This window comes from Pteropus vampyrus, unplaced genomic scaffold (genome assembly GCF_000151845.1).
Source record: "Pteropus vampyrus isolate Shadow unplaced genomic scaffold, Pvam_2.0 Scaffold26, whole genome shotgun sequence".
NCBI classification, from domain to species: Eukaryota; Metazoa; Chordata; class Mammalia; order Chiroptera; family Pteropodidae; genus Pteropus; species Pteropus vampyrus.
Window position 1 is genome coordinate 5,545,068 of NW_011888807.1, and position 23,462 is coordinate 5,568,529.

At 35.1% G+C, this 23,462-nt stretch overlaps 1 protein-coding gene across 1 annotated transcript in view; it reads right to left on the bottom strand.

Moving 5' to 3' along the window:
- Positions 1–10,595, bottom strand: part of CHMP2B (charged multivesicular body protein 2B) — a 24,882-nt gene extending 14,287 nt beyond the window's left edge. Inside the window, exon 1 of the mRNA XM_011356416.2 lies at positions 10,306–10,595. Coding sequence (XP_011354718.1) covers positions 10,306–10,339 — 34 coding nt within the window. The 5' untranslated portion in view covers positions 10,340–10,595. The remainder of the gene's footprint in view (positions 1–10,305) is intronic.
- Between the last annotated feature and the right edge of the window lie 12,867 nt (positions 10,596–23,462).

Sequence of the window (23,462 nt, forward strand, 5' to 3'; positions counted from 1 at the left end):
TTATCACAGAAATAATCCTTATAAATGTAGATCCATATCAATAAAAACATATAGTATTTCAAACTGGGTGAAAAATATTTCAAGTCATTATATAAAAAACAACTAATCAACTAAAATGGCTTTCTAAATAAAGTTAAAATAAGATGCTAGATCTCCTATATCCTACATACAAGACATTCATTTCCCCTTCTTTGCTTACTCTGTTTTTCAACTAAGTTATAGTGGTGAACATCTCATGCTCAGGATTTACTAAGAACACATTCTATGTGCTCCTTATATATAGAAATATAAAACCATGCCATACCTTAGGGGTATATGAAGAGAGAAGGAGATGAAGAGGCATATGTCTCTCCCTCCACCTACTTTCTTCTGGATGAGAAATGTACAACTCATTTAAAAAGAAGGACGTGTTCTGTAGACAAATATGTTTGAGAAATGTTGAAGTTGAAAAAAAAAAATTAAACAGATTTCTTTGTTTCAAGGTTTCTAAGAATGTTTAACATATGAATGTACACTGTCAATCCTTAAGGGGAGAATATATTATAGATTATTTCCCAAATTTATTAAGCCAAGGATCCCTTTTCAGAAATCTCTATTAACATTTCCTAGATACTAATGTTCCATGGAGCATTTGTTGAAATCTTATTCTAAAATAACATGATTAGTTTGCTAGTGCTGCAATTACAAACACTTCAGACTGGGTGGTTTAAAAAACAGAAATTTATTTTCTCACAGTTCAAGAGGCTAAAAGAACAAGATCAAGGTGTTGGCAGGTTTGATTTTTCTTGAGGCCTATCTCTTTGGTTTGGGGATGACCGCCTTCTTGCTGTGTCCTCACATGGCCTTTTTTCTGTGTGTGCCCATCTCTGGTGTCTCCTTCTCTTCTTATAAGGATACCAGTTCTATTGGATTAGAGCTCTACCCTCATGATTTCATTTAACCTCAATTACCTCTTTAAAAACCCTATCTCCAAATATAGTCACAAAAGGGTTAGGGCTTCAACATACTTATTTTGGGGGAACACAGTTCAGTCCACAACACACAATATCTTTCCTCTGACATCTATAGACTGGCACTAAACGAAACAGTAATGAAAGCTCTCATTTCCCTATTTTTCAAAGAAATCATCAGCCTTTTCATCCTCAATGCTCAAACATTGTCGATTTTCTTCTTGGTATGAAAACATTCACCACTTACCCTACTGTTTCAATGGAAAATATGCTCTAAATTTAAAACTGTGAAATTACAAATGAACTTTTGTATATAACCACTTTGTATACTAAAATCTCCATAAACTCAACTAGTATAAGATGAAGTACTGAGATAGTAATGATGGTCTTCTAATAATAGTAATAAATAGTAATAAACTGAAAAAGAAGTCACCATATTGATGTCACCATATTGATAACTGTGGCCAGATAACTGACACAGGTGCAAAGCAACTGCTGAAAGCCTTGACTGCTAAGATCTAGAATTCTATTAAGATAATTTCTCATTACTAGGATGGTATCATGAAAAAAATATATTTGGTCTTCGTCCCGAGTTCCTGGCCCAGAGCTTCTAAAACCCTTGGAATTTCCTGAGTGATAGTAATGTCTTTTGACTCAGGAAGGGGAATCCTGAGATAGCTTCAGGATAGGGCTCGTTACCAGAAAGACCAAATACTTGATTAGCGGGTGGGCATTTTCAGGGCCATTCCTCATAGGAGGGGAGTAAGGCTGGAGACTGGTTTATAAAAACTCTTGAACAAAGAGATTGGTAGAGCTTCTGGGATGGTGAATATATGACATACTGGGAAGGCGGCATGCCAGAGAGGGCATGGAAGCTCTGTGCCACTGCCCTTCTCCCTCAATACCATATTTCCATTTAGCTGTTCCTGAGTTTTGTCCCTATAATTAACCAGTAACAGTACGTAAAGCACTTTCATGAGTTCTGAGAGTTGTTCTAGTGAATTATCAAATCTGAAGAGGGAGTTGTGGTGACACCTGAATTTATAGCTGGTTGGTCAGAAGTAATTGTGGCAACCTGGGACTTGTGACTGGCATCTTAAGTGAGGAGAGTCTTGGGGGACTGAGGCCTTAACCTGTGGGGTCTGTGCTAACTCCAGATAGTGTTAGAATTTAACTGAATTGTTGGAAACATCCGGTTAGTGTTGAAGAATCAGAGAATAAAGAATAGATCCAGCCATCTTTGTTGAAAACAAGTATTATAACATAAAATGTTAACAAAACAGAATTTAATCAAACAGCTTGATTTTGCTTTTCTTGATTTTATGTAATTATGTGTACCATAACTGTCACAGTATATTAGAGAAGGAAAAATAAAGAAAATTAACTACTAGAAATTCCACAGCCTATTGTTAATAGACCTATTAATATTTAAACAACTCCAAGCTATAAACTGAGAGAATCTAATGTTATATACTAAAACACAGGCATAATATTTTAAAACATATTATGTGGTACATGGAAAAAAGTAGTAAAATATTTTTTTTCATATGAAATGATATGTGTATCCTATAAAACTAATTACTTTCATTTTTTAAAACAATCCCTAACTAAACAGGAAACAACTACTATGTTTCAACATAATAAATTAGAGAAAAAAAATCTCTAACTAAATGCACATTTAATGATTTCGTCTTCTAGATAATTCAGAAGGAATAACATGAGAAAGGTTGTGAGACACTTTTAATGTTTTGAGGCAAAGTTTATTTCCCATGACAGTTATTTCTTAATAGGTCTGATTTCTTCCCCAAGTCACAAGCTCTTTGAATAAGGAATGCATGTATTTTATTGTTTTAATCTATTTCTATTCCCACCTTTATGTCAGCTATCGCAATATATTAGTAAACAGTGATCTAAGGGAGTATAAACATATATCCTAAAATGTAAAATAATTTGCCTTATAAGCATATAAAATATATTCCCTTAAAATGTATAATAAAACCTATTGGTTATCAAAAATTTAACACTAGTAAATTCTGAATCATGATAGATATCCTTCTACAATGGAAAAATTGAGCACTGAAATAATCAGATATTTCCCTTATAATTTTCTGCTTTCCTCTCTTTTTGTTATGAGTCCAGACACTGACTGAAACATATACAAGGTGTTGCTGATATCTATGAAAGATGGAATGTTTGGCTCTTGTCCACCCTCTGCTTCCTTGTCCAACCTCTGCTTCTTTCTCCAGGCAAAAAAGCATGCCCTGAATTCTTATACTACAGCACTTCATCTACTTTGTGGTGTTAGATGTGAAGCATTTCACAATAGGTGTAACAGAAAACTTTCAAATTGTGAAAATAGTAAAAGCACACGGATGTACCTAGGGTATGCTCTCTCTTTCACCATTTGGTGATGTAAAAAGGGTCTGGAGGCTGCCTCACCCACCGCCCTTTCCCCTCCCATATCCAGCTTAAGGCTTAGAGAAAGCCACCCAGGACAACTCCCTCCTTGGCAATTACAAGCCGGCCTCAAGGCTTTCATACTCTTAGCACTGAACAAGATAACATACTGCTTATACTAGAGTCATAAGAGTTAAATTTTGGACTTAAGATATAGACAGAAAAGGTCATTCTGCCTTCTTCAGTTCTAAGTCAATAAAGTCTATCTATTTACAGTTAAAAAAAAAAAAACAAAAAATAAAAACAGATCTGAAAGAGCCTCCAATTGGACCAGCCTACCTTACTAGAATTCTCCAGTGGGGTTTGAGGCTAAGCCCCAACATGAATTATGGCCGTCCTTCCAGACCTTGCTCATTTACACACAATTTACACATTTGAGGATTAAGGCAAAAGTAATTAACTGTAAATATGGACATTCATTAATCTGTGAGTATTGTTTTAAGTGCCTACTTTTTGAGAGATGGGAGGGGGCCTGTCTCAAGCTTGCAGGGTAGTTTAGGATTACTGAACCAGGAACGCTGAGGCACAACCTGCAGATGGGACCACTCAGCAGGGTACCACTAGACAGCATCCCTCTACCATAGACTGGGTTTTGTGCTTTATTATAAGGTCATGATGGACTTTTTATTCTAATATATCACACTTTCTGCAGGCATAGTGAAGCTCACCAATGAACGATAAAGTAGAAAGCAGTCCCGGCTATGTGGTGATGTACCATCATCTTCTTGGATTGATGAGGAGAAAAAAACTGCAAAAATGCTACAAGCTCAAAGGTTAGGGGCAAAAAGGAAACATCAAAGGTCGGTATCTAGAAAATGCTGGCTCTAGGAAACAAATTTACTCAAAGGCAGGAGGAAAATGACAATGAGAAAATGGATGAGAAGGAATCACAATTTGATGTGCAAAGCTAATTTGTTTCTCAGGTTTTGGAAACAGTGTATCAGAAACCAGAAAGGAATGGTATCAGCTTAATAACCAGTTTTGATACATGGTTAAAAAAAATTCAAAAATTAAAAATTAAAAAAAAAAAAACTATAGGAAACATAAAGAACAGTGGAGGGTCATGTCATCGACTTCAAGTATAGTCCAGGGAGGCAAGAATCCACTTGAGAACTAGGCTGAAGTTGAAAAACTCAGCAGGACCTGCTTGGAAGAAAGAAGCAAAATAATAAAGAGAAAACAGGAGAGTCTAGCCTTACAGTAGCATAATTTTTTTCTCTATCAGTAAAGTCTCAAAAATTACTCAAGACCTGAGGAATTCACTGAAATGAATTTATTATTATTGAAATATCATTTTTCTCAAGAGCTGAAGGAAGGTATTGAGATGGGCCACCTGTCAGCAGATCTATGGGTCACATTTGGTTCTCAAAAACACAGGCTTTGGCACTATCATCAATAACAGCTCCATTCAGAAAACTATCAAAGGGCATTTTTCAGCTTAAATAAGTGGGGGAATTAGAGGGAAAGCTCCTCTGAAAAAAAAGTCTCACAAACATCTGGACTTGAAGATAAGCAATGGTAGCATGAAAAGAAATACCAGTCTTTGGTGTTATAATAGGAATGGAGCAATACAGAGGGAAGACATTTTCCTACAGAAATATTCATTCTAAAAGTATGGAGAATTTTACTTAGAAAATCTCTAAAAAGAGAATACTGAGTTCCTGAATCCCACACGTTGTTGTTGTTGTTGTTGTTGTTGTTGTTGTTGTTGTTGTTATTTTGGTGTGCCAGGAATGTTGGGGCTAAATAGAAAGTAAAGTTAGAGTTTTTAAATATTAAGAATAATAAGCACTTAGGAAACACACAACATCCAAGGAAAGATCTGAGTACTGTCGGTAGCACCATGAGAATGTTATATTTTATTTGGAAGAATGCAGAAATATTTCTAGAGGGAATTCAGTTTATCTACATGGTAGATTTTATTCCCTCTTGAGCTAATGAAAATGTCACATCACAACTGACCTCTTGACCAGAGATTTATCCCAACTTAGTCAAAACTCCACAGGTTCTGAATTCTGGACAACTTACATACATGGACACCATCCCAATAAGAGAAAAACCAATAAGTTCTGTTCCTGTTTCTCAGCGGTGTTCCTGAAATTATTTCTAACTCTGCACTAAAGTTCAAAGTTGGTAGCGATTATATGGATGTCAATTGTATTAAGATCTGGTTACTGGAAACACTACTTTGGGTTAGTAAATACCATTGTTTTGGAATTTAGTCTCGAAACTGTTAACTGCTGCAGGGATATTTTCATTTATGCTGAAGACTCTTGCAAATATGGAATGCAAGAAACACTCAGAATAAGCATTATCCAACTTTGGAAAAACACAAGGATCTACTTTGGTTCTGCTGAATGCAAGTCAGGAAGAAGATGCTTAAAAACAAAACAAAACAAAAAGCCACAAAGAGTGAGGGATTTAACATAATTTAAGGTGGCATCAGAGAAGAATTCTTAGAGAAAGAAACAACCTGAGATAGTTCAGGTTAGCTAGAGGAAGAGAAAAAGAGATTTTTTATTTTTTTGTGTGTAAGGGCATCATAAGCAAAAATATCTCAGAATGCGAAAAAGTATGGTAGACATAGATGAATATGAGAACAGTTGTTGCATAGTGAAATATCCAGAGACATGGCCAAAAAGGAAAACAAGGACCAGACCAAGGAGGGCCATATATGCCTTATTAAAGAGCACCCACTTGATCCTGTTGCAATTCAGTAAAGGGTTTTATACTGAGGAATAGAAAGATTTGGGTTTCAGTTATATCAATCACACAAGCAACTGTAGATGAATGATTTGAGGACTAAGAAGCTGTAGCAAAGAGAAGCAGAAAAGTGATTTAGTAAAGTACAAGACAAATGGGATCTGAATTAGAACAAGAATTTGAAGGCATACAGGAATATCATATGTTCAAATATTTAAGATGCAAAAGGCGCAGGACTTGGTAATTATTTAAAGGTGGAGAGCAAAATCAAGAACTCTCAAACGCTAGAGGATGAGAACCCGGTAAAGGAACTGACTTAAATGAGATGGTGATGACTTCTGTTTGAGATCTCTTTAATGTGCTTTGGAGCATTTAGGTAGAGATAGTCGGCAAACTATTGGATGGATTGGTCTAGAACTAAGAAAAATATGTCTAGAGATATAAACTTGGAAGCCATCAATATTTAGGTTATAATTAAAATAATAAGAGTTTGGATAAGATCATGCAGATAGTGTACAGTTAGCATAGTTGTAGCCCATGCTGGAACCAAGAACACTAATATTTAAGGGGTAGGTTAAAAATAAAAGAAAGTAAAGAAGATAGGAGGGAGGAAGAAAGGAAAGAAGGAAGACAAAAAGGAAGAAAGGATGCAAAAAAGGAAGAAAGGAAATAAGAAAAGAAAAAAAAAAAACCTGAAAGGAGAAAGATAAAGAGTGGTCAGAGGAAGATGAAGAAAATTAAGAGAGTGTTAATGTCATGGAAGCCAAGAGAATTTTAAGGAAGAAATTATTATTGAGAACAAATGTAAAACACAAGTTCAAGAGATGATCACCAAAAAAATGGCAATCTTAAAGTCACTGATATTCTTAGCAAAATCTCATTACATGAGATGTAAAGCAAACTGGTGTAGAATGGGAGGCATTAGAAATAAAGAGGTAGAGATAGGAGACATCGCTACTGCATAAGGTTTAGATAAAGAGCAAAAAGAGACTGGACAATACTTCCTAAGAAATGCTGGTCAAGGGAGAGTCAGGAAAAGGAGGGTTGTTTCTAGTTCTACCATCGTTAGATATTAAAGAGCTACCACTAATTCGGAAAGAAAAGAAAGAAAAGAGTCCAGTTCACAGAAAAAAGGTAACTAGGTTGAAGTTGAGAGCTAGGTACATTACATGATACCTACCAAAAGTTGAGAATTCCAAGTACTTAGCAAGAACAGCAAAATTTAATGAGCTATAGGATATTTACTAAGAAAAAAATAACGGTAATAGTCAAAAAGGATGAGGTCCTGGCTCTGCCATTTAGTAGTTGTATGATCCTGGGCCAGTAACTTAGTCCTTAGTCTCTCAATTTCCTCATCTATAAAGGGTATAATAACAGTACCTATAGGTTTTGTGAGAATTCTAATAAGATACTGCATACAAAATGCTAACTCAGTGTTGGCTTAAAGCAGGACCTCAAATTTGTCTTTATTTAGGATAACAGACAAAAACTATATAGTGCATAAAGAACTTCATCTTTTAAGAGGCATAATTAGTTGTACACTTATGACAAGTCCTCATGGCATCCTGATTTACAGGTTCACGATTAGCTATAATAAAGAGGTAGGTCACCATTCGTCCACTGAGGAAAACACTGTAAACACTTTACCCTAACATATACATATATATACACACACGCATACATACATATATACACGTATTAAATATCAGTAGAAGGAAAACCAAGGACTCAATTGTAATTTCAAATTCAAAAGAATCTTTCTCTTCTATGGCATTGAGGTATAATACTAATTAATTTCTGTTACAAAGTATACAGTGCAGAGACTTGTTCATCTCTGTGTCAAAAATGAATTAAACATAACTCTGAATAGTAATGTGCTGTAATGTTGTCTCCCTTTTTAATTTGCATGTGCAGTAGTCTTTAATGATATAGTGTGCAACTCTTCCAGCCAATCCAAAGAGACAAAAAGATTCAATTATTCTCTAGATCTATAAAGTTACATGTTTCCCTTATATATCAGAATTTCATTACTGTTGAAACAGACAAAAAGATACATACTGTAAAAGATCTTATGATCAATAACCACTGAGTCCAAAGATATGGCAGAACTACATAAAAACACATTAAGTTTCATAATATATAGCCTCATTACTGTTAAGAAGAATGCTGTCATCTTTTATACAGGCAAAAGATCTTTTTAATAAAACAAGGAGTAAAAACATCAATAAAGCTCTATATCAAAATAATAAAAACACAGTAATAGAATTAAGATGTCATTAAGTGATTTGAATTGACATGATAATTTAATAAAATATCAAGTTTGATAGTTATAATAAATGTACATGGTGGCCAAATTTATATTCAGAAATTTCAATACAGATCTTTAAATCAATAGCATAAGAACTATCAACAGTCTTTAAGACTTTTTTTCCACAAATATGTCTATTTAGCAAAAACATTATTTCTTGGATGAATTAACCCAATTCCAAATGAATACACCGTTAAACATCCTCACTGCACATCCTCATTGTCTTTTTTTTAATTCAGTTCTATACTTCAAGCACAATAGTCACTAAATTACCAAAAGCACCAGGAAGCATAGCAATGAGAATATAGAACCGTTATTTATGTCTTTAAAACTATTTGACAGATATTAAGCAATTAAAGCAAGGACGTCTGGCATTTAATGTTAAAAAATTTAATATAATTTGTAATATCACAGTAAGAAAGATGCAACCCCTTCCCTCTGTTTAGTAAAATCTAACTATATAAAACTGAAACAAAGAAATAAACCTCTCCCCCCGCCCCCCGAGTACTATACAATAACTGAAAATCAATATTGGTACTGGAACACTGAAAAAAATAAAGTTCCACATTAAATATTAAACAGCCTTCTCAGGAATAAAACACATAAAAACCCATTTCACATAATTGCATTACATCCTATAGCACCTTGGTAGTTATTCTGATACTACAAATAGTTAATAAGTCTCAATTAATAAAAAGTAAACAAATTTAAAAAACATTTTCAACTATTAAAGGTAAGCAAAATGTATTATTGCACTAAAATGACATTGTGTGCTGAAGGGTAGAGTGGCAGAGTAAAAATGATGTCTTTGTTATCCTCCCCAAAATAATTTTGCTGGCATTGAAATAGTCAATACAAAGGAATAAAGGAGTTACCCCAGGTCTAGATTGAGCATTCTGTTTGTACCAATCACTGTCTAGCTACCACTGCTCCTTCTGTGGCAGAATTAGACCCTTAAAAAGACGCGATTCTTTGGTTGAACCAGCAGCAACCTAAACTCAGCATGTAATGGGAAACACTATTTTTAAATAACTTGAATGAATTTGATTCCTGGTAGCAGTCAATGTAAACATCAAGACTATCAAGACTAATCAGTGTTATGTAAACATACATTATAGGCGTTGCTTATAAACACCAATTTGTGCGCATTCACTTTTCCTCTTTAGATGACATTGAGCTAAACGTCTGAACCAATGCAAGTACCTTAAAATGTAAACGCCTATGCAGATAAATCCCACATCTCTTACTTTAGGTAGCAAAAGATAATCACAAGAGGGAAAAATTCATTATGAAACTAAATCCAGGCACTTCCCTTGGGTTTTATTTTGATACTGAAATCAGTCAAGAATTATTTCACATCTCTACTGATGGAGTGTTCTTAGGAACAAGACCGACCCAGACTCAAGTTCATTTTGATAACTGGATTCTGTTTACCCTCCCCACCTCAACCTCTGTAGGCACAGGTTTCCGGATTGCATGGCAAGAAGTAGTACAGATCCAAACTGAAGAAGCAACAAACCAAGCAGATGAAACTAACAAGAAATTCATTAAACTACCAAGGCTAATGACACTCAAGGGCCAGCAGCATCCTGCGCCTCCTCGAAATGCTCAGGATCTCCCAAAAGAAAAAAGAAAAGAGAAAGCGAGCGGGGGGTGGAGTTGGTGTTGTGTTATCAGAGGGAAGAAGCCAGACTGTCCAGGTGAGGTTGAGTTGGGCCAGTAAGAAGAGATGGGGAAGCAGAAAAGTGACGCATGAGGGCGGTCACCTGTGGGGCCAGTTGATCCAGCCCCGCCCCCAGGGACAGGAGAAAGAATCGCGGCTGGAAGCCCCCAAAACACGCCATGGATACATAGGGCTGGGCCCCTTCGGCCCGACCTGGAACTCACCGTCCACGGTTTTCTTCTTGAAGAGAGACGCCATGGTCAGGGACCACGCCCGCGCGGCCCGGCTCGGCCCGGTCCGGCCGGAGACTGGTAAAGAACAGGAAGGAAAAGCAGGCCCTTGGAGAGTTCAGAGTGGCGAAGCCTATGGGCGAGAGAAGAAGGCGGGGTCTCCACGCAAGACCCGCAGAGGGCGGTATCCGCGAAGCCTACCGCAGCCGAGTCTCCCGGAGCTCAGGTGACTGCGAACTAAGACACTTTTTGGAGAAGTCACTTCTGGGCCGCGCCTGCGCGTTGTGAGCCTGCGCCTGCGCACTGCGGTGCCTGAAGCCGCCGCCGCTGCCCTCACCTCGGCTGCTGCAGTGTCTTGGCGCTGTTAGGGTCAGAGCGCGGCTTTACTGCGGGGACTTGAGCTCACAGCTGGTCGTGGGAGACTGCGGGTGGTGTTGGGGGCTTCTGTATGCGGGTTCCATGCTAAGTGCTGACAGAGTTGACCCTCGATTAGCTCTTTCCTTTTCGCCCTGTGAGAAGCTGGAAGTAGGGGCGTTTCATAGTCCTAGGACAAGTGTGGGTGGCCACGGTACCAGTTGATTTACGATCATCCCATTGCTGTCTATCAATACTTTCATAAATGAAAGGGCTGGTAGAAATGCTAAGGCCCGTCCCCGTGGTGTTTCACCCGAGTTCATATTCTTTTCCGCCCTGACTCGCTCTGCGATCTCCCCGGCGCTCACTGGCGCAGCCTCCTGGGGGACCCAAGCGTTCACTTGCCATCCCCGGCCCAGGGCTCTGAACACCCGGTGTCAGTTCCTGTAGAGCCGGTTTCGATGATCGGGGAGGAAGGAAAAAGAGAGCAAATTAATGCAACACTTGAATATTCGTGGCTGGAAACATGAGAGAGAAAAAAAAAATTTTTTATACCGGTTTAAATGTCTCCAACTCTTTCCTTATAAATCTCGACTTCTTATAATTGCTCAAGAAAAATTCATGGCTATACTGTGAACCTACTAGAATACTACGTAACTGTATATTGTTTACTGTGGGGGAAAAAGGCGCCATATCATGTGGAAGGAAAAGCATAACAAATTATTTAAAGAATTCTTGTGTGTATAAGCAGGAATACGGAGAACACAATCTTTGGATCAAGACTTTAAGTTCATTGTTTTACATGTGTGTGTGTGTGCGCGCGCGCTAATCTCAGTTTAATATATTATTTCACTATTTAGAATCTTAATTTTGCTTTGAACTTTTTCTTCCCAATCTATTAGTACTTTAAGCGACACTCTTTTCCACAGGATAAATTCATGGCTATACTCTTTCTGTTGATGTGATTTCTGACAGGGAGGACACTCTAATAATAGTGTCAATGTTATCAGTCACCTCTGGCTTTATGAATCATATCTCAAGGATTTTTAAGTATTTGTGGTATTCAGATTTCCTTTCCCCATTTTCTCCCCCTCATAAAATATGAAAGCCATTAAGGCCACTGACAGTCCTGCTGTTGGTGCTAAAATTTAGCTACGAGTTTGCTCATGAAAACTTTCTCAGAAGGACATGGTAATATGCAAGGCAAATTGTCTTTCTCCTCAAGTTGTTCTAGGTATTATAGGAAGATGAATAAGTAAGGAAACAGGAACAATTTAACTGAGGAGACTTAGTCTCTGCACCCAAGGCCTGGTCTTTCATGGAGTAGACTCTGTGGCAAAAAGGCAGTTTGTCCTGACTGCCTTTTGTAATGAATGGCATTGAGCTGTGCTTGAATGCATGAGAGGCAATAAGCTGTTATGTGTGTAGTAATCATACTCCTCCCTGCTGCAGTCACCCTTGTTTTATTACTCCTACATGATCCCCCCTACTGACCCAATTGTAACAGTTGGGAAAATGCCAAAATACTTAGCAGCAACCATATGGAAGATCTTCCAAAAGTGCACAGCAGGAGCTAAAGAGAGGGCTTGTTCATTGCAATAAAGACAAAATAGAAGTATGTAGTATTTAAACTCAGCACTATAATAGCTTGATTATTCCATAGTTTAAAACAGGCTGACATTTAACTGACGTGCATCAGGCTGGCTGGCATCTAGTCTGATTAGATGGTGGCCAAAATATACCAGTACGTATTTTGCATGTATATCACTCCTTATTTGAAGGGCATGTACAATTAAATATAGCTGAGATTTAGGACACCAAGAAGCCGTAAACTACAAATACAATGCTACTTTTTATTTGTTTAAGTGAAATCATACCATACAATCTCACTGAATCAACGAGACATAGTGAATTGAGAAATTTACTCTTCCAAATTCTCATTAAGAAATAATTAACTAATATCCTATGGTCTCATCATTATGACCCAATACTCTTCTTCCAAATTGCTTAGACAGTTAAAAATATTTATTACATATCAAATGACACATACCATGCTGTGTGCTGAAGACATACCAGTGAAGAAACAAATACAGTTTCTCTCTTCTTTTTCTCTTATTCAACTTCTTACCTTTTTCTCTTTTTACCTTTTCTCTTTCACTTCTTACAATTCTAACACCAATTCAAATGTGTTTATTTTTTTCCTCACACCAAGACGTTCTCAGACACCATGGGGTGTTCTAAAATTCAACTTAATTCTGACACTATACCTGGAGATAGCATGAGATTCCACAGGTTAAAGATTAAGTCCCAAAAGACTGCTTGCACTTCAAATACCAATCCAAAGTCCAGATTTTTATCTGTGCTTCTGACTAAATAGCTTTAAGTCAGGGATTCCCATGACCCCCTCCTTGGGTTCCATTAATTTGTTAGGTTAGCTCACAGAATTTAAGAACTCCGTTTACTCACTAGGTTATTGGTTTATTACAAAAGACATTAAAGGATAGAATCAATAGCCAGAAAAAGAGATACAGAGGGCAAGGTGCTGAATGCAGAAGCTTCTGTTCTCCTTGGAATTTGGGGCCCAGGCACAGAGGCACATAGATGTATTCTGGTTCACCGACCTGGAATCTCCCTGAACACTGTCCTTTTGGGGTTTTCATGGAGACTTCGTTATACAGGTAAAGGCACTTTTATAGCTTTTATTACTTAAGAAATTCCAAGCTCTACCAGAAATGGGGACAAAAACAAAATATGTATTTCTTGTTGTAAATCACAATATCACATTTGTCCATCACAGAGCAGCAAGCTTTGGCTCAGTGTAAGAAAAACAGCTTTAGTTATAAAATGTCATAGGGATGTAATGTATAGCATGGGGACTAGAATCAATAATATTGTATGGTGACATGATAACTACCCATTGTGGTGATCATTTTGCAATGTATACAAATATTGAATTATTTTGTTGTACACCTGAAACTAATATATGTCAACCAGTAATAATAATAATAATATAATATTTAAAAAAAAGAAACAAACAAACAAAAAGAGAGCTCTTAAAAGCAGAGCTATTCTAAAATGGAATGGTATGTGAAATAGTGAGCTCCTGGTCAAGGAAGTTTTCAAGCAGGGACAGGTAGGTTGTAGGCAGGATTCCTTTACAGAGTTAATGGCTTGATTAGAAAAGTTCTAAGGTTTCTTTAAAATCTGGAATTTTATTATAAGTTATATATAACTCAGGTCAAATATCTTGGTATATGGCATTTCACATCCTATAAATAATGCCAAATTTATTGGCTTTACCTCTAAAAATATAATAAAGCCAAAAAGATATAGCATTCTATCATTTTGAATCATCTGAATTTAGGTAACCTTCATCTCTTATCTGGATCATTATCACCTATCTTATTTCCCTGCTGCCATCCTTACCTCACTCTACTCTTAAGAGGAGAGTGGTGCTGTTAAGTGTGAATCAGATCATGTTATTCTGTTTCTCAAAAAGAGATCAACATATTGTCAATATTTATGTCTGAAACACACATATGTGTGTACACATTCACATACATACATACATATTCTACAGATTAGACTTCTGTTGTTCACCCATTAAATGTTCAAATTTTTACCATCCAAGTTGCCCTCCTAATTATTTCCCTTCATTATGTGTCATTCAAGTAGAACATAATTGTTTAGATTATATGATAGAATTATGCCATCTATTACCTCCCTGTTCTGTACATTATTTCTGATAGCACTCTCTTTGTTTTCATTAACATTTTTGACATTTATCATATTATTTGAATTGCTTCAAACTTTTAGTCAAGTAAAATTTTTAGCATATTTTTAAACTATACATTTCTACTCAGTCTTCTCCATCTTGTACTTGATGGATAGATAATTTTAATCCAAATACAGAAACTTTTATGCATCATTAGAGACATCTATTTATTTTTGAATCAATTAACTTTGAAGCACTTTTGAAGCATTGTATCTATCTATGTATCCATTCATATTAAGTCATCAAGGACAGTGAAGAGTGTGGATTGTCTAAGGTCACTACTTCCAACATTCACTCACAAAGGAATACAAGGTTTGACTTCAGGGAATGATAAACTGGAGAAAGATCTTTTGTCGTACCTTTTCTTCCTGGCTCCCAGTTCTCCATGCTCTACGCTTGGATCCCACTCTCTCAACTTCTCCAAATTCAGAGAAAGACAGGCAGCATTTATTCTACCTGACTAAAGGACAACACTCAAATGAGATTATCTCAACCACACGGATAATTTTTGTATATTTCAAGTCATATTGTGTATGTAACATTTTCTCGTTTCACCATGCTCACCGTATTTTAGTGTTAAAATTTAGATGTTTTTCTATAGTTTCTGCCTTCATTCTTTAACAGTTTCAGAATTTCATCTCATTGCTCTATTTATCAAATCTTGCTTTTAAAAATATACGCCATAAGGAATGAGTCAGACTAGCCAAACATATAGTCAATGAAAAAGCTAAATGAGTATCCTAAATGTGTGTGGCTGCACATCATTGATTTTATAGTCTAAAAGAGAGTTCATGTGTTATTTGGAATGTGTAACAACATGATCCTTTTTTGAAAAATAAACTAAACTTTGCCCTGAATTCCTCACAGTGTTAATAGTAGTTGCACATGAGTAAATCAAGACAGAATTTGTGCCCCCGGCACAACAGAACATATGTATATATTTGCCTTTCAATCTAATAAGGGCTCTAGAGTGCAGAACTACTACCATGCAAAATAAAAATGAATCTCAATATAGAGGTAATGGCTTTGGTTCTTCAATAAAATAAACCTTAATAGCTATCTTACTTTCTATTTCAAATGAATAGAAATCAAGATAGGCTCTGGATGTTAGATTTTGGTAAATTAGTAAGTATAAATAATTTACCAAGACAATAGCATAGTATTTTTAATACAAATAAGGTGACCTTTTTATAATGGTACCCATTTCAAGCCACATTTAAATGGCCTTCTCTTCACTGCTCTATTAAGTCACATAAGGAATACTTATAGAACACCTACTATAAGAAATATGTGATGCTAGTTAGTAATTTTGTGGGATCAAAAAATAAACTAGACATGGGTTTTGTTCTCAAGAAGTTAAAAGTCCGGTAAAGTTATTAGAGGTACATCAAGAATTAAACAATAAGGCACATTTGATGGCCATAAAATTTGGGGCCTCTAAGTGAAGTTACTGTAAATTCAATGTTTGGAAATCTTTCAGATAGTTAGACTGTAATTAATACATTGTATTTAGAAATATTTTCTCACTTTTAAAATGTCTCCTCTTAAATTTGTTTCTTTTATATGCAAGAAAGTGATTCAGAAGCTCAAAGAAGCCTAAGAACAGATGAAAATCTAAAACAATTTTGAAAATAATTTTAGATATTTTTGATGTAAAAAATATAAGAATATCTAAAGTGTATAAGCCTGAACTTACTAATGGACATAATAATAATAATAAATAACATTTGAATGTATATAATATTCAGATTCAGATTCTGGGAGAATGTTGTATCATATTTTCATAGTTTAATACTAGAGTTTCTTATCTTCCATCTCTTTATTTCTACTTTATCTGTGAGAATTATAATTTATGCTACAAACCACCATTTAAAACCATTAAATAAAAAAATAAAATTTTAGTACTACTTTTATAAAACTGTAAGGTGACCATTCATAAACAAAAAGACTTCGGCATTCGGTTTGTTGGAATCTTGTTAATAAGTATTTAGACTCAGTTTGGAGATTCTACCTGAGACCAGCTTTTACAAGGTTCTTATCATAACAACATCATATTTAGTGATGGCCTATTCTATGTAGGGCATAAAGAGATATAAAGAAATATTAAGATAGGGTCTCTGCCCAATTAAAAATAACCTATTTTAGATGATGATAACTAACCCACAAGCAGAATAACTTGTATTCAGAGGGTTAAATTTGTCATTCAAAATAGCAAGTTATCTGTCATGTCAGAATAGACTTTATATGTTAAAACAGTTTTTATGACAATAGCTGCTGCCTTTGGAGATGTGGAGAGTGTCAAATACAATTCTGAAATTAATTGGCACAGAATATTGACTTAAAAGGGAGCCTGTTCAGAAGTCGTTTTCTGCTTATCTCTCTCCTGGATGTCCACCCCTGGTTTTACTACCGGAAGGATGCTGTATGAGTTTCTTACTGCTGCCATAACAAATTATCACAAATTCGGTGGTTTAAAACAATTCAAATGTATTATTTTATAGGTATAGAGGCCAGAAGTCCAAGATGGGTCTCACTGGATTAAATTCTAGGTTTCATCAGAGGTAAGTTCCTTCTGGAAGATTGAGGGGTAAATCTGCTTTCTGCATTTCCAACTTTTAGAGACTGCCTGAACCCTTTGGCTCCTTGCTCTTTCCTCTATCTTCAAAGCCAGCAGTGTAGCATCTTCAAATCTGTCCCTGACTCTGACTCTTCTGCCCTTCTTCCACATTTCAAGTCACTCATGACTACATCGGGCTCACCCAGATATTCCAAGATTATCTCATTTTAAAGTAATCTGACTAGAAACCTTAATTCTCCTTTGCTGTGTAATATAACATATTCACAGGTTCCAGGCATTAGAATGTAGATATCTTTGAGGGATAGCATTCTGTTTACCTCAGGTGAGACTAATTTATTTATTTATTTGTTTGTTTGTTTGTTTGTTTGTTTGTTTTTAAAATTTATTTTTTTATTTTTAATTAAATTTATTGGGGGTGACAATGGTTAATAAAATTATATAGGTTTCAAGCGTACAGTTCAACAATACATCATATGTATAATGCATTGTGTATATTCACCACCCAAAGTCCAATTTTGTTCTGTCACCATAATTGATCCCCTTTACCCTTATCTACATTTCCCCTTCTCCCTTTTCCTCTGGTAACCACTAAACTGTTGTCTGTGTCTATGAGTGTTTGTTTTTTGTCTTGTTCATTTGTTGCTTTCAGTTTTATATCCCACATATAAGTGAAATCATATGGTTCCCAACATTTTCTGTCTGATTTGCTTAGCATGATTATCTCAGGATCCATCCATGTTGTCGCAAATGGCAATGTTTCATTTTTTTCTTTTGGCCAGTAATATTTCATTGTATATATGTACCATACCTTGTGAGACTAACTTTTTAAATAAAGTATGAATCATTGCCCCTACATAACATCTTTGACCTATTCCAGCAGTAGATTGTTTTCCCAATAGTACCTAACAGCTCTCATATAGTTATAAAGGGCATCGTTGACCTTACTGACAGATGGCAACTACTGCTATTCTTTTCTACATGGTTAGATGTGTTTAGAATGTTAACCTAGCTAACCTTCATTTAGCAAGAGTTTTCTTGGTGCTTTTTCACACCAGCCTTAACAGATTTCTAAAAAAGGGAGTAAAAAATATTTGGACAAATCCTGACATAGAATTTTTTATTGAAACAGACTTGCTTTAATACTTTGTTTCAAATTCTGCCCTGTGGATATAGTGCATTAGTATTTAATCAAAATTTTACTTCAATTGATATTTAATTCTGGACTCAAGCTGCATTCATAGAATTGACCATCAACAAATTTAAATGTTCAAATAACTGAATGCCTTTTTCTTTTTATCTGTAACATATATTTGGCATAGAGGAACCCAATAAATATTTATTAAATATTGTTAATATTCAATTAATATTTAGCTTATAATTTAAATATATTTCAAAATGCATATTTAAATAACATCACGGCAAGAAGGACAAACTAGTTAGAACTAAACCAAAATGCTCAATAATTTTATTCAGTCATTTGTTTCTTTGTTTGTTCATTCACTTACGCTAAAATTTTAGAGGTGAAAGAGATTGTATAGGCCATCTATTACAAGCTCTTCATTTTACAAATAGATATATCAAGACCCATAAAAAAGTATTGTTGAACCTCACTGTTGGTCAGTGTAAGCTCTATAACTAGGAAACTAGATGACCCAACTGTCAAGCCAGGACTTGACCTGTACTATAGATCTTTCTTAATAAAGAAGAGAATAGATCTGAAAAGCAGTCTCTGAGAAAACTTCAATTATTGTTGATACATTTAAACATTTTTGCTTATCAAGAAATGATAAGATGTCCCTATCACTTATAGTGCCCAGTATATAATTTATGTAGTTCATTGAGGCTGGTTGTGTATAAATGGGAAGACAGCCCTTTGAGTAAAACTTCTCATTTTCTTAGGTTAATTTGAACTTGGAATTGTTTTTTTCAGCAAGTGATTTCTGCCATTTAATATGGTTAGGTGGAATACTCATTCATATTTTGATAAAGGTATCCTAATTTTAATGAAGACAAAATGATTTTAGTTTAGAAGCATAAAAGGGCAGAGATGAGATCAGTCTCTGAAAGGAATGATGCAGAAATGAGACGGGATTTTTTTGAAGCCCTATACACAATCTGCTAAGGAAATTGGAAAGAGAAAGGTAGCCTCCATGAACAAGTCAGAATGTACATAAGTATCTGGATCATCATTCAAAAACATCAGAAACAGTTCTTAATTCTCACAGTTTCTTCAAACCCAGCATAAGGTTATCCTGGTTTTGGTGTGATGAGATAGGTATTAAGAGAAAGTACTCGTATTTTTGTGAAACACATTCTGCATTGCAGAAGCAAAAAGGACAAAAATAAAAAGGGCAGACATTTAAACTCAATTAAAATTACAAATATTCTATATTTTCTAGGATACATTTGTAAATTGAAAAATAAATTACAACAGGTTTTATGTCAAAAGAATACCTAATGACAGGGAATACTTTTCCAAAATAGCATCAGAAATGTTTGTCAGATAAGTTATATAAATACAAATATAAATTATTGGTCATTTTAGTAATATCTAACATTACAAGGGAGGGCAATTTTCTTTTTCTACATTTTGCCCATAACCCATTACACAGTAAAGCAGATCTAAGCACAGGGATGTGTTACTAAGGGAGGTTAGGGACTCTTCTCCTTTGGGGTCATAAATATAGTTTTCCATCTGCTGGAAACAGTTTAGGTGAAACATGCCTGAAGTCAGGGGCTGGATCAGATGATCTCTGGGGGTCTCTTTTGAGTCTTTGAGAGAAATTTCTAATCAGCATGTTAATGAGTGCTTTAAATTTATATTCTGGTTTCCTTGAAGATAATTACCAGAAACACTAAGTGGAGAACAGCATTTCTAAATGCCTGTTTAAAAAAGAAGAAAAGGAAACGGGGCGGAGGGAGGGGGGCGGGGGGAGGGAAGCAGGATTCTGTTCAAAAAGAAAAAAAAAGAGGTAATAATATATGACCTACTTGATATCAGAGAAAGCAATTACCTGAGAAGGTAGTATGGTTTGATGGTTTTGGTAATGTCTGAGGAAGTCCAAGGCTACTGCATCTTTTCTCTGTTCTTAACGATGTCTTGCTGTGTGACCCAGGGCAAGTCACTTGACCTTAGGTTCCTCATCTGAAAACACAAGACCCCAGGAGTTGTGCTTGATTACCTGACTAATATCAAGCTACAAGAATTAAATGAAGAATAGAATTTCATTTTTGGCTTCATCACTGCTGCATTGATGACAGATGGGAATCATATGAATTAGGTTAGCCCCTGCGCTTCATTAACTGACAGAAAAAAATGTCTGAATAACATGGATGGTAAACTAAACTTTGAAAACCCTTTCAGAAATTTTAACTTGGACATTATGTAAATAATAAATATAGCAAAGATTTATTTTGATTTCTGCCTTATGTAAAATCAATTGTGGTATTATCCCATATGTTTAATTAATCTAATTACTCTGAAATTAGCCCCAGAAGAAAAGGAATGAGAAAAATATACTAGATTAGACTGACATTTTTCCTTCCTTACTTAGTTTTTAGAAGGGTTAAAAACCTTTTTATTAATACTGATGTAGAGCTGCTTTATAAATAAGAACAAATGTGTATCAGTCCAAATTATTTTTCTCTTTCTGTCCTTTCTTTCTTTACCAGTAGTAAAATAAGTTAAACTGACTTTTTCTATTTCTTGGCATAAATGTGATTTTCTCTGGGTGATTAAACTGGCAGGTTTCCAGACCTGGTACATAGGGTTAAATGCTTAGCTTCATGCTATTTTCAATAACATATTTTTCCATGAGAGAGCACTGCTTGTTTTAATAAAAATGCCTTAAACAAGAAATCAAACAAGGAAGGAATTAAACTCATGCATAACAAAGACGATAATGCTTTCCAAAATCAGCTAAAAGTTATGTTTCTGACATACTCTTTAGAGAAGACAAATAACAAACTTAAAAAAATAAAATGATATAAAATAAATTAACATATGGTGTGAACAAACTTGGAAAACTAAAAAATCTATATCAGATAAGATCTTTGAGTATTACTAATAACCACTATCTCTATTTTAATATACTATATATTTGCATTAAAGTAAAAGAGCCAAACACATTCTGAAAAAAGTAGTTGGCATTTCGATTAGAGATTGCAATTATATGCAGTGTTTTGTTCACAAACATTAAAGAGAAGTCAGGGATATCACAGGAAATACTGCTCTACATGAAGTTTGGGGAATCATAAATTCTGGTTCCACAGCTCTTCAGCTTTTAGATGGCTTTATACCTTAGCCTCACCATCTGTACAGTATGAATAATCATATTTTGCTAACTCACAGGTGTGTTGTAAAGAAAAAACAATAAAAAAGTAACTGAACATACAACCATTCTCAGAGCCCAGACTATAAGAAAAACAAATATGCAAAACAAATGGGTTGAACTGTCTAATAAAACTCTGAGAATCACATTTAACTTGGTTAAAAAAAAACAAAAAACTATGTCTACATACTCCAATTTTCACATGACAATTTTATCTGCAAAATTTGTATGATTTAGACTTTGGAATTTTATTCCAAAGTCTATGAGGGATAACAACAACAACAACAATAACAACAACAACAACAACAACAAAACACATTCTGACCCTACAATGTTTTTGTATCTCTTACCTGAAGGATACAAAAGTAAGAGCAGGAACTCAGGCAACTGTTAGGAGTTTTCATTCCAGGTATTAACATTTATTAATGTGACACCAGTGGAATGTCCAACAAGCTTTCGTATCTGTCCCTTCTAAGTTTTAAATTCCAAGGATACTAAATTTATACTTCCAATTTGGTCAGCTGTTTACCTCTGGATATTCAGCTACATTCAGAATAGAAAGGTCAGAGTGCATATGTGGACATTAACCATTTTTGCTTAATAATAGACTATTCCCAGATATAGGAAAAATTGTCGTGAAGCAAGAAATCACCCCAGGTGAATTCTAAAAGCATGTTACTAAATGCTGATAGTCCTTTGGTATATTGGAAAAAGATAACTCTCTTTTTCTACATTTTGTCTATAACTTCCCCCCGCTTCAAAAAAAAGAATGTTATCTTCTTTTTCTCTTCATGCTTGAGAGACTGTATCTCACCATCTATTGCCAGATAAATACCTGTTTTTGTTTTAATCCCTTTACCTTTCATGGGGAAAAAAAAAAAAAAATCAGAGCTTGAAATGTAAAGTTGGAAGTTGTTTATTTTCAAATTTCTTTCTATATGTGACTTTCTGGAAGGATTTTGTTCTTTGTTCTTAACGTACCACTTTCTTTTACCAACCTTTCTTACTGTCTTCCTTTTATGAAATTTGAGCTTTTTACAAAAAAAAAAAAAATGATGTTAACAACATAAATAAGTTAGAGCAGTTGTTCAATGTAAGGAAAGTCAGAAGGAAAAAGAATTTCAAGGATGAGTAGTTGAAATTGTTAAATTCATGCACAGTGAATGAAAGTATAAGACAAAAAAAAAGCCATTTTATTGTGTGATTCTCATTAGTCACCTCGGAAATGTAGTTTCATTAATATGGGGGCAGAAGGTCAAAATACTTTTAAGTAAAGACCAGGTAATGGTGAAAAAGGAAGTGAAATCAGCAAATTTAGAGTACACATCAAAATTTTGAGTTAAATAAAAAGGAAGTAGGATGTTTTCAAGACACTTGGAGTGCAACCTCACATCATCTGGTTATGTGTGTAAAAATCTAAGAAAACTTTTTAAATTAGTCAATCCAAACATGCTTATAGAAAAAAAATGAGACATGTCTTCATGTTTTGTAGAGGGCTTCCTGTAGTTCATGCCCTATCAACTTTGAGTGGGTGTCCACAAGTACCTTTGTTTTTTAAATCATTCATCACTTTTCTCCTTTTTAATTATTCTCTTCACTTTCAAAGGACCAAGGTGAATAGTGTAGTTTGCAGTCAAGGTAACTGATACTGTTGTTTTGGGGTTCATTCTGTCCTCAGTTTAGAATAGTATAAATCAGGTAGATTCTTTTGAGTATAAATTCTAAAATTCAAACATTTGTTAATATTAACTACAAAAGGAATGAAGTATCCAAAAGGAACAGGAAACTTATAGTTTCCCATGAGTATATTTATAACAAGAGAGCTCCTAGTGGAGATGTAGAGGTGAAAAACAGTGGCACTATTATTTATCAAACTGATTTAAAGACTACCTATATCACAATTGCCTGGAGTGTTTACTTATGTTACAGATTTGTCAGGCAAAGAACAAAAGAGAGTTCATCTTTGTATATCTTTGCATCAGAGAGTTAAATAAAGGAAAAGTGCCTAGATGAGCTTTATGGAAAAGTGGTTAAGTGAGCACATAAATAGCTTACTTTTAACACTTCACTTCTCTATGTAATGTAGGAAGCGAAGTCATCTATTGAGAGGTAA